Source organism: Sinohyriopsis cumingii, chromosome 12 (genome assembly GCF_028554795.1).
Source record: "Sinohyriopsis cumingii isolate HCF-2022 chromosome 12, ASM2855479v2, whole genome shotgun sequence".
NCBI lineage: Eukaryota > Metazoa > Mollusca > Bivalvia > Unionida > Unionidae > Sinohyriopsis > Sinohyriopsis cumingii.
In genome coordinates, this window is record NC_142972.1 from 30,927,385 (window position 1) to 30,940,392 (window position 13,008).

The 13,008-nt window shown below is 35.5% G+C and overlaps 1 protein-coding gene across 1 annotated transcript in view; it reads left to right on the forward strand.

The window, feature by feature from the left end:
- LOC149786190 (pyruvate dehydrogenase E1 component subunit alpha, mitochondrial-like) overlaps positions 1–13,008 on the forward strand; it is a 92,812-nt gene that overhangs the window by 19,808 nt on the left and 59,996 nt on the right. The window contains exons 2-4 of the mRNA XM_089976546.1: positions 2,840–2,896; positions 9,039–9,212; positions 10,687–10,813. Of these exons, the coding sequence (XP_089832672.1) occupies positions 2,840–2,896; positions 9,039–9,212; positions 10,687–10,813 (358 nt within the window). The remainder of the gene's footprint in view (positions 1–2,839; positions 2,897–9,038; positions 9,213–10,686; positions 10,814–13,008) is intronic.

A 13,008-nucleotide genomic window follows, 5' to 3' on the forward strand; every position in this document is an offset into this window, starting at 1 on the left:
GCGTTTTTAGTTGTTCTCTTAACTGTCTAACAAACATTTTTATTGTAATGTTTTTAGCTCGTCTGCAGATAATGTTCGTATATCTGGTTCTTTGCCAAGTACTGCTTCGGTAACTGACTTACAAGTTTGGCAGTTTCTTCTGCCGCAGCATGTTGTCCCTGACGTTCTTCTTGCACCTTCTTTTTAAACGCCGCTCGAGTTGCAGCAAATTTCTTTAGTAATTCAATTATTTGTTGATGTTGATCCATTGTTTGTTTTTTTTTTTATACGCTACCGTTGTAAGCGAATTTTACGATAATATTTTTTACCGTAACAAAGATGTTTCTACAATAGATGTTAGCAGCAAATTACAAGCAGCAAAAAGAAAACAAGATATGAAACATATTAGCATTGAATCATTAAATGTATATGCGATGACCACAACTAATAGATTTTTTGTTGTTCTGGGGTTTAACGCCATTTTCAGCACAAGATAGGCCATATATGGCGGCCAGTATAACTGGTGGAGGAAGAACCCTGAAAAACCCAGGAAAGAACCACCGACCCACGAGAAGCTACTGGCAGGCTCTCCCACGTACCCACGTTAGCCGAGCCTTGGACTCGAACATACGCAGACAGAGCACAACTAATAGAAACAATAAGATTAATATTATAAGCAGATACTGTCATCCTGATGATTGTATAGAAGAACAAAACCAAGTTGAAATCCTGCTAAAGAAATATTGCTTGAGCTTAAAATGGAAAATATAGATTTGATAATTCAATCAGATTTAATAAAAGTACGAACTTATGGTGAAAGAGCATGGGAAAAAAAAAGAATAAACGACAATTATGTTCGTCTTAACAAACTAGCGGAAGGTAAAATAATAAAATTAAGAAGTAACAGAAAGTTACACGATAGTTTTTCAAAACGAAAACTTTCTAAGCATTTCGGATGTATTACCACGACAAACAAACCCTACTTAAAATTGCTAGCATAACAGCGGATACAGAGTTAATAATTAAAGCGTATTCGAAAGCAGTTTGATCAATGATACGTAAAAAACCAAAATTTGATCCGATTATTGTTAACAAATCTCTAGCGATCATCAAAAAATCTCGACGAGGAAATTTATAATCTTGGTTGTTCTGATCGATTTGATGTTTTTGAAGAAATCGAATCAGTAAGTTTGGAAGAAAAGATTGATTCTTATTACAACATCAGTCAAGAAGATGATGTTCCACTTTCATGGCTCCAACGCCCCAGACAATTGTCAATACGAAATTATTACACTAAAGTTGAGAAAATACTCAAGCAACCATATGAAAAAATTAATGTCAGCTTCTGTTATTGGTCTTCCCCTAATTGAACGAGACAGACTCCGAAATGTAATGCTAATTTATTTTATAGTAGCATACGCAATTATCAGGCAACATCTTGTCCTAATTTTGTTTACATTGGATCAACTAAGCAAGGTACTTGTTTTTATTGATGAAACAGAAAGAGAATGTGGTGATTTGGTAAATGAAACAAATTTGTATGAACGTGAAGTAGAAAACCTGTTTGATTTCTGCAGTTGGTTAAAGAAAAATGAGGTATTAACAGATGAATGATGCAAAGATACTTCGTCGGATGTTTATAACAAGAATAGAGATTTCAGAGCTGATCCAAACAATGGTAAATTTCATGAGTTTCTTGATTTAATTGTTGATGCTAGAACTTTTGTCATTGTATACAGATTGTAAGCAAATATTGTATAATGAAAAAGCAGATCATCGATTTCAATCATGTTCCAGTGGAAATTCCGAAACATGATGTGCAAATGACTGGGTCTGGTATAATCTCAAGCGGAGTATCATTAAACCCGTTTTTGTTAATGACAGCCGATGTTGGTGTTTCTCTTGCAACAGCGTGGAAAAAAATTGAGCCTCGGCTTGAGACCAAGCATATATATGTAAAACGGCAAGTATCAGTTATAAAATATTACTTGATCAGATACAATCTTATCTGCGCGGTGTAAAATACGATATGGATGATTTAATATGTGAGTTTCGTATTCTTGACTGTATGTGAACAGATATTCTACTAATGAGAGTTAGCAGGTATGAAAAAAATATCAAAAAAGGTATGTTGATGAGTATGAAATTTTATCTGAACTGTGGAAATAAAATAATCTCAAAAGTGCAAAGCACTTGTATAACCTGATGGGTGTGGTCGGGGTGTGTTTAAAAATGCGTCTTGGTATTTGTCTGGAGAAAAATAGGGTCTCTGAGCCGGAATCCTTAATATTTTCTACTACTTATTTCAAAATAATCTTAACCGTTTGAATCATTGGTGCCACAGTTTTTGTCATGTTGAACGGTTTGAAACCTCTTTTCGTCATGGTGAACATAAGGCAACCTGTTTTGTCATGCTGAACGTATGAAAACCTGTGCATACATTAATCCGCATTGACGGGAAACCTGTTCATAACTTAATCCACATCGACTCATTCATCATAAATTAATCCGCATTGACGGGAAACCTGTTCATAACTTAATCCACATCGACTCATTCATCATAAATTAAAATCACAAGAAACGTAGCATGAATTAAAATGATGTTTTCCAATGTTTTAGTTGTAGCCACGTCCAAGGTGACCGGGAAGAACGTTTGTCTACTTTCTGGCTATTAAACATTTTGGTAGCCTTATCAAATAAAACACATGAAAAAAAAACAACATGTACTGAAATGCATGTTTTGATTTATTTTCAATAGATGATCAATTTACCCTCTTGAACAAATAAAACTGTCACTTTTTTTAGTCGTCCATTCCCGCTCATATGAATCTGGTCACATTTTATTTGCTCTCCATTTCAGCTCTTTGGTTGTTTCTATCAAGCAAACTATGCCACTGAAGCAACCTTCAAAACAAAGGTAGGTGTCATTTAATTTACAACCCTTAGATTCCTGTCTCGACCTTTTTCTTAACGACTTACATATGTTGCTGAAACCAATAAAATCATCTATTATCTAAATGAGTGAAATATATTGGACACGCAAAGTCTTCTATCTATCCAGAATAGCAATAGATTATCTGTACAATGTCCAGCAAAGTATGGGACAGTTTTGGATTCACCTTGGACTTCGAGAAGTCACGTTCTGAACACATTTAAATTTGAAATAATATAAGCATTTGGCTACTCACGTAACATCCATTGGCTGTATTAAGATGTATTTCATTTATAATTATCAGTATGATTAGACCTTTCATTCAAACAATACATTTCTAAATGATGTCTTTCTGGATTTTTGTAGACATGCAATTGTTTAAAGGAAATGACTTTCATGAAAGTGCATATAATGCCAGTATTATAGTAACATACATTTATCAATTAAGTTACACAAATATATTAAACTTTGCTTTACTTTTGAAAATGATAACTAACAGAAAGGTAGATAATCCGTAAGTCTTTCTTCCCATCTCTAACATGTGAGTTTGTGTTTCTGTACTCTCAATATTCAAATATGACCTTCAATTTTATATACATTGGACTCCCGACCTTTGGAGAAATATGGCTTTGGACTTCTAGTTTTGAAATTCAACAGAGAGCTCTGAAAGTAATTTCATAATAGAGCAATCAACTCTACTTTCTGTCTCTAAATTGCCTGTTGGCACGCACGACTCGTTAGTGTCCACACGTTTGCTTGCTATTTAATTTGTGTAACTCTACTGTCTCCAGTGTAAGTATATATTTTAATAAATGTTATGTAAATTCATACGAGAGGAAATACATGTAGGAGGTGCGTAATTTATTTGCATGGATTGAACGACTTGCATGTCAGTTAGAGATGGAAGCGTTGTAAATATGCTCAACTGTATACTTTCCATCATATCCTCATCCCATTGGAACTCCATCTAGGATACACAATTTTATGGCATCTACTCATCTTTGAAAAATAGTATACCGAATATGACCGATGTTTTCACTTTGTGAAGGCAGTTCATGTTCCGTGCAAAAGCAACTGATGAACAGTTACTTGTGCGTACACACGGAGGAACATGACAAAATATCATACAAATGCAAGCTAGTGGATGTAAAGTTTACTAAAAGTGTAATAAATGAGATTGTAAATATTTTTTGAACTAAGAATTGTGACCATGGTTACAAGAGACTATTCAATCTGTTTGAAAATTTATATGATAGTGGTATACGACTGCACTTGGAAGTCCAAGGGAAATTAGCATTACGATCCCATTATGCCATGTTGTTGAAATGTATGGGATCAACGAGATATTACAGTTAATACCCCATAGTGCTTTTTTGGGAATAGGAGATAAGAAGAATAGGGGGTAAATGGGAAATTAACATTACGACCCCATAGTTCTATTTTCGGAAAAAAGTTCAACTGAATATAGAAAAGTATAGCGTCTAAAGGAAATGTAATGCTTGTGTCTGAATTATGGTTATTTTCGGGCGTTAAATAGATTCACAAACCATACTGACGATTTCTTTAAGTGCTTCTTTGAATTAAATGTTTCCGCATCGGACATTGACTTTGGAGGTTACTAACTAGACATTCCAATGTTTTGTTAAACGAGGAGTAAAATATATTTCCCTTTGTTTGAAGACCTTTCTGGACATCGATATTATGACTGTGAACTGAGGTGACTCTTGTTCAGCACTTATTTCTTCATAAAGGAGTTAGTCTCCACTGGTTATTGGACGTTGTACCAACATGACTTTGAATACCCTTCGACTAAGAGTATAATCAACAGACTAAATTATGCCAGTTCTAGTTTGGACAAATCCAGTAAACATTCATGTTCTGTCTTAGACGGTGTCATCTTTTTCGCCGCAAAGCATCAGGCCGAGTAGAAGAAGACGGTTACGACAAAAAAGTAGAAAACTCTGGAGATGGATTTACATTTCTTCATCAGATGGCGAAGACGTGACTTAAAACATGTTTGTTGGCATCATAACTAACACGGAGGAGAAGAGTTGACGATAGAAGATGTTGGTATGTCTACAGGTGGAAGCTTCTGTGAATACGTACGCTCTATACCTGCTGAATGTCTCTGTTGGAATGTGTAGTGTAGGTTTTTTCTTCTTTGGAGAAGAGATTTTGGGGTGAACTCACTGCTACTATAATTTTGTCTTTTGATTTGTTAGCTACGGTATTAGCACTCCATCAAAGAGATGAATGAACAATGACTCGTAAAATTCCACTTCCACCCTGTTTCAGAATAATATGTTTCTTCGTTTGAGTATCGATTTTTAGACAGTTGTGTCAACGCTACATTATGCATTTCCCAAATGAAGAATCTGAATTATTCTTTGTCGTAGTTGATGTGCTGTCAAAGTAAATAACGGTTAAACATATATGAAACTGGCTTAGAACATGCATGAACGCACTTGTACATTTTGTGTCGCTACTGATACAGGGCACGATCCAGTTTGGCAGGAGGAGGAGATTGAAAGAAAGTCATGACGTGGTGAATCGTAAATCAAGGAGTTGTATTATCCTTAGAATGATTTCTATTAAATGAATTTTAAATTCCTGCAAGTTTTGAACCGTATTATTGACTTCCTGTTAGGGAATTTGGTGTATCTGTGAATGTACATGTAGTAGCATGGCCAGACTTATCAAGTGTTGGCAGAAATATCCCTTCCCGAGTAAAGTTTCTGAAGAGGATCCATACAGATGTTTGATCCTTTACCTTTTGAATGTCTCGAGTCAACTGCCAAAGTCACAATAGCCAGGTAAATCATATGAGCATTCTTCTTTGATGATTTTCTATAAGCCTGTTGTATACTGACTTATTTGTGATTGCATGGATAATATCCACAGATGGGCACATGAACGGCATTGCTTTCGATACCAACTGCGTCGCTCCGTATGTATGACACAGTAGCACTATCTGCGTATGGCACAACGTCGTATTCATCTTCATTCAGTTTTGGGTAAGTAGGTTCATCCCATAGTTTGTGTCAAATTCATCTTTCTAGGTGTACATCTCTGCTCACAATGATTTTTCTTTCTCGGAACTCTTTTTATACTGAAGGACGGTACCAGTACGGAAACGTGCTGTGATGGGAAGAAACTCTTGTTTCTCGCAGACGACATGACACACTTTTTCCAAAGGTAAACTGATGATTTGATGATCTGACAAACGGACAATCCTGTAAGTTTGAGCTGCCTTTAAGGCATCTTTTAATACGGCAGAAGTTAACTGACTGACCCGTACGAGTATAAGTATTTTCACATCACTTCTCGACCACATCGGTGGTCTAGTGGTTAGAGCGTCCACCTCGAATGCGGCAGGTCATGGGTTCGAGCCTCAGCCGAGCCATACCAAAGACTTATAAAAATGGCGCTCATAATTAAGAGGTTAGTGTTAGGACTGGTCGGCCTGGTGTCAAGATAATGTGACTGGGTGGGACATGATGCTACTTGTCTTCGGCATGATGCCCCAGTGTTAGACATCACTTTAAGCTGTCACACTGCAGAAGTCGTAGCGATATGACTTGAAAATTGTTAAAGCTACGGTAAAAATCCAAATCACACACACATACTTCACTTTTTGTATGAAGTTTTCCTTTCTTGTCTCGGTAATGATAACCATAATTTTAGGTCAAGCACTGGCAAAAGCCAGAATAGACATCATTAAACGTTTGTCTTCGATGTTAGAGTGATAGCTGGCAGGGCGATCGATATACATACAGCTATCGGTGTCAAAGTAAAGGACACGGTCTGTTAAAGATTCTAACGCAGAGTACAAGTAAGCAGCAATGATGATATTGCCAATGTTGTCGAGAGAAACAAACTTCATAACCTCTTTGTGATTCACCAAGATCAGATTTTCACGCATGATTTCTAAGTGTTTAACGAGTTTTCCTTTATTGCCGATGAGCTGAAAGTAGTGACGTGGACCCACAAAGTATTTGGTCTAAGGCATGTTGATTGTAATCGTGATGCCACATTTACGCCATTTGCCATCCTTGAATTTCCTAACTCAAGCATTGTTGACACGTTTTTTTGTAAAAGACTTTCATGGTGAACCCTGACGAGCGATATTTTAATTCTAGATGACGATTACACGTGGGGTATTTGCGAAATAAACATCCCTGAAATTCGTACACTATCTGTGGGTTTTCCAAATTCCAACCATCGACGGAATAAATGTCAATCTTCTTTTCTCCACCCTTTCTAGCATGTTGTATCAAGTTGTCCTGAGTTTGGCACACATCTGATCTTAGTCGTTTTCAATGTGGACGATACTTCGTTTGGTAGTGACAAGCCGAGCCACCAGTACACTTATGTGTGGTCCGCTGCCTGAAGGAGGTGAAGCTTGAGTCATATGAATGGTAGCTTTTCCATTGGATACATCAGTCTCATCATTGAATTAATGAATTTTTTCCAAAATTTTGGACTAGGTTAATTACGTAGGTGTGCTAGACACATTTCACACTTTAGTGAGTGAATCGATTTTGATCTTCTACTTGGCACCGCTGTATCAACTAACACAGAATCAGATAAGCCCGTAATAAATGCAATTACTTTGCTAGAATTTGGAATGCGAACTATTTAAATTTAACCATGTATGTATAAACAGTCGTTCTACATTTTCTGGAAGTTTCTTTATGAGACGTCTGAATTTGAAAATAATCATCAGATGATATCGAAAGACATTCTTCCTTGACCAGTCTTGGCGCTCTCGGTCTTGGGAGTTAACTTCTTACAAATATTCTGTCAGGGAGTAAGGCGACTTAGAACGTTGTCACTTTACGTCTGGTTTTTCTTTGGAACGGTGTAATCGTTGTATTACAAAGAAATTATTCAAGTTTGCTTGGACTAAAGTTTATAGTGATGTTTGGTTTTTAATGTAATGTGTTTGGCAGAAATCTATTGAAATACCATATCGTGATTGTTAAAGAATTCGTGTAAAAGTAGTAATACAAATTCAGTGTGATCAAATGAAAACTGCTTAAATGCAGTCTTTATACTTATAAAGACAAGGATCACCAGATGGGGAAGGAGATAACTCTAAAACGAAAAAAGATAAATATTGTAAGCAATAACTATTATTTCACCATTGAAATCATTTTATATTCTTTGTAGTATCCGACATTATCCTCAATTGTCCAAATTATATGTTATTTGACGAAACAATAAACAACAACAAAAATCATTGTGTCTTAAACATTTAACTATCGTCTCTTTGAATAATTTTTAAATAATTTTCATGCATAGAATACATATGTAGTGTCTAGAAAAACTTAACAAATATAAAATGTCAAAGTTGTTTTCAAGGGCAAAATTAAATGGACTGACAATAGCTCATTCCTTTTTTAGACTTGCAAACTGCGTTTGTTGGAAAATGGACCCGCCATTATTATTCTATTGAAAATGAAAAAAGTTAAACTTCGTGATTCTCCTCAGTTGTTACTTTGAAAATAATGTCAGAAACTTGTATCATTCAAAATGGCTGTTATATGTTCGAAGTGGTTCTTTGTTTGTTATCGTACATTTTGGTAGATATCTTTTGAAAGACTATATCATGATTATTAAAAAGTTCGTGTCAAAGTAGCTGTAGAAATTTAGTCATAAAATGACGACTGTTTAAAAGCATTCTTTATGCTTATTATGACAAGGCAGAAACAAATGGGAGATAACTCTAAAAAAAGAAAATAATAATTTTATAATGGCCGACATATTTTTTTAAACCAAAACTTCAGAACAATTAAAGACGGAAATCAATTAATTTTATTTTTGTATCGTACATTCATTTGAATTGTCCAAGTTGTTCTGTCATTAAGAGAGTCTTCTTGTTGTGTGATTTTTTTTTCTCTTAATCATTTAATTATCATCTCTTTCAATACTTTCCAATTACTTTACCTGTGTACAATACAGGTGGAACATAACAAATATAGAATGACATGAAAATGCATCATTCTATACGTTACCAATAATTTTCAAATGCAGCAATTTTCATCTTTATTGCGACCTTCAAACCGTCCAAGTTGTTTTCAGGGACAAAAACAAGCACTGGCAATAACATTCATTTCCATTTTAGCCTTACAGACTGCATTTATTGGAAAGTGGACCCTCTACAGAAGTCAGCGTTACACGAGACGAGGCTCTCAGTTACTACCGTCAGATGAAAGTGATACGGGAGATGGAGAATGCTGCCAAACAAATGTACCAACACAAGATCATTCGAGGTTTCTTACACCTTTACGTAGGACAGGTAACACAAGAGATAGACGGTAAACGATAATTTAAACTCGAAACTCCTTGCAATGCAACAAGGCTCCTTCGTTATTTCCATCTATCTAGTTAACATTTTCATTGTTAGAACTTATTTTATGTTATCACAACTTATATCAAGTATTCATCTGAAATCTGATACTTGTTCTATGAAAAACGGAGAAGGCTAGAATAATGTAAGAAAACACAAATTTTTGTTTTCGCACATGTTGAAACTAGATATCGAAAGTGAGACGGTAGATGTGCAAAGCGAGTGCTTCCAGAACAATTCTTTCCTCATCCAACTATATCCCTTATTCTTATTCCCGTGAAATTGGACGACAACTTCAAGGCAGCAAAAAACCGCCCTGAATCAACCACCAATTATATCCAAATGTTTAAAGCCCCTGTTTGATTGTGCAGGGATAGATGCGCAATAGAATGCATGCGCATTTACACACTGACTTGCGACATAAAGTAGGATCAAGTTAATATAATAAACAGGGACAACAAAGTGCAAAGTGTTATCTCAAAAAGAGCGCAATGTGCTTATTACTGGAGCACCTGATTTGCACACTGCACACAAATAAGTCATGATTTTGGTTAGCAGATTAATTGGCCGCTTTAGATGCTGTTTTCCTTAAGAAAAGGGAGCACAGTCTATAATCATCGTTGCAATTAAAATACAGTTAGGAAATGTAACTTTAGGATCGATTGATCCACACCGTTTGAAATAGATCGTTACTGAAATGTAGTTGAAAAATATTTTAGTGTCCTTACTATGATAAAATTAAATTCTGATGACCTTGTGTATGATATGCATTTAGATGAGCTTCTTTCTTTGCGATGTGATGACCTTTCCTAGAATCTTTTGGAAGAGATTTTGTTTTCCCTGTGCAAAAAAAGACGTCTCTCCCAATGTAGAAGACTGCACACCTGCAATGTCCTGTCCACTAATGTTAGGAAACACTGGCTCTTGCAATTGAGCGTTTGGATCCCAGGACATTGGCAGCAAAAGCCAGATTGCGAAACCTTTGACCATACTTCCCACATTCTGTTATCACTTTTTTTCTTAAAAACGAAAAGATGAGTCAAGTGTCAGGTCTCTGTATTGAAGGTATAATGGGATCATTTCCCGTTCTTAACAGAGAACCGCATTTGACCACTCTCTTCCTCTAAGCAACCCATCAAAGAAGCAACTCATTTAATGACAACATACTTATTCATTCCAATTCAGCTAGTAACAGGGTAAAGACTGCTCTGATTAAAACAAAGGTGTACAACGTTGTAAGAAAACCCACCTAAACTAGACCGTAAAAATGCATTTCTCACGCAAAAACAACAGAATAAAATATTTAATAATGTAAAGTAACTCTATAATTGCCTATACGTGTGTTATATTAGTGCCCACTTTATTCTAAGAAATTTAGATTGAAACCACTGCATTAAATCTTGTATTATCTAATGTTCGTCAGGAAGCTGTATGCACTGGAATGGAGGCAGCAATTACCAAAGAGGATGCTGTCATTACAGCCTACCGTGCACATGGCTGGACCTACATCAGAGGAGTCTCAGTACATGGAGTCTTAGCAGAACTCACAGGTATTTAGTACATCACATGATAAATTCAGATTGGCAAAATACAGCGATTTATTGTTTGGACGTTATGCATTTCCTCGTCGACATCTTAATACTATAGCAGAAAATGGTCACTACAATATTGCCAGGCGCAGAAGTTGCATGACGTCATGTGATTGAGTACTTCAAATGACGTCGTCGGTGCATATACCTGGTGCAGTCGGAACACCTTTTGCCCTTGCATCCCTTGCTAGAAAAAAAAACGCGCAGGTAAATAATGGCCATTTTGAATTGCCCTCACGCTCAGGGTTATTATGACATTGTAATAATATTATTGACGTCTTAGTGACTAGATGACGTGTCATCACTAACAGCAACGTACACAACAGTGTCAGGCTACTGAAACCGTAATCACATGATTTCTACAATTATTTATTTACGAAGTTGCATTCATAACAATCATTTAATTAAAACGTTCCATGAATACCATTAAGTTATTAAAGTGTAAGTATTCCAATGATTGTTGAAACGTCGTCGTGTTTTTTTTTTTAGCATCTGCCATTTTATAAGAATTTATTCTTGTTTATGTTGCCAGATCTTAGTCCGCCAAAAACTTTTTATAAGATGCGATTACCTCAGAGTTTCTTTCACAGAGTCGAAGTTATTCGACTCTCATTGCGAAAAAGTACAAAAGTACGAATATGTTCCGAATGATGCCCGTTGGAATGTAGTGGTATATGTCTGGTGCCATATGGTACAGGTTATATGATTTCTTATGATTTTTAGTACGTCACATGACGTCATGGTGGCAAATGCCTGGTGGCCTTCGGTTCGGGTACTCTGTGCCACCAGACAATACTATCAGAGAACAATTCCCTCAGAAAAATACAAACATAATTAATAATAGCAATATTGAAGTTATGCGATGGCTGATCATGAGTAAATAACAGCGACATGCTAGATTAAGAACGTCACAAGGCGAAAACTTGAGTACAATTTATATCTGAAGTCTAGTTTACATATGGTGGCAGAATATTCAGTGTTCTATCACTTCTACGTAATCTTTATAAAGATGAAGTCTGATATAAATGGAGTAGAGGAGACTTAATCATGCATCCCCTTTCCTCAACCCTGATCAGACAAGTGTTACGTCTTTTAGCTCTTTCAAAGAGTAAGAAAAAAAGAGTGAAGACAACAAGTTTTGTAAAATTTGACAAATAATTTTTCCCTAGAAAAATCAGTCAGAACTGAACTCTATTCTAGTAAATACAGTTGCATTACAATAGCAAGTAATGGAATACAAAAATGTAATACTAACAAACAATTTAATTAAATCAAATATACTTAACCAAAGTAATAGCTCATACAAAAGCTTTACAACTACTTCCTTGAAAGAGACCTGGTTTAAAATTTATTGGTATAATAATAACCATATATACAGATCTCAGACATTTGGTCGAAACTAAGACCACACCAATGTAGGAAACATCCGGATTTATTATAGATGATTATGTTCGGTATAAAATCTTGAAATTGATTTAACGTATTCTCAAATGAATCTGATTTTTAAACAGCGTAGTCTGAAGTGACTCGGGTTGTAAAATGGTAATATTATACGCGTCATACTTTTCAGTTCCTTGTATCAATGATAATACTATAACGGTAACATTATGTTATTATCACCAGATGATATGTACTTTTGAGAGAGTGACGTATGTAAGGTGAAGTAGTTCGCATTTAAAAAATGCACAATGGAGAGAATGTTGGCATACCTCTATGCTACTTTAATGTAATGTGGATGATATTTCTTTTGGATATTGTACTTTTGGAAATTTTACATGATTTAAGCACACTGCTAACTAAAATGACTGCTCCCTTGTGTTAAAAAATCAGCCTGAATTAGCCTAAAGTACACTATATATAGCAGCTATTAAAATAGGGAAAATGAATTTTGCCAGACTAGACAATACCAGCTTCTGAAAGTGCAATGAATGAATTACCAAATATATAAAATGTAAAAAACATTATCGGCTCTTTTTTATACAATTTACCTCTGAATTTCAGGAAGTGAAAATGACCAAGTAGAGCTAGCAATTTTTTGAAAGATGCACATCTGAAGTAAGGCCAAGCTGTATACTCTATAACCCATAGTACACCCATCAATCATGCACCAAAATAAAGGGAATTAAAGGTTCTTTACATTATACCTAAGATATACA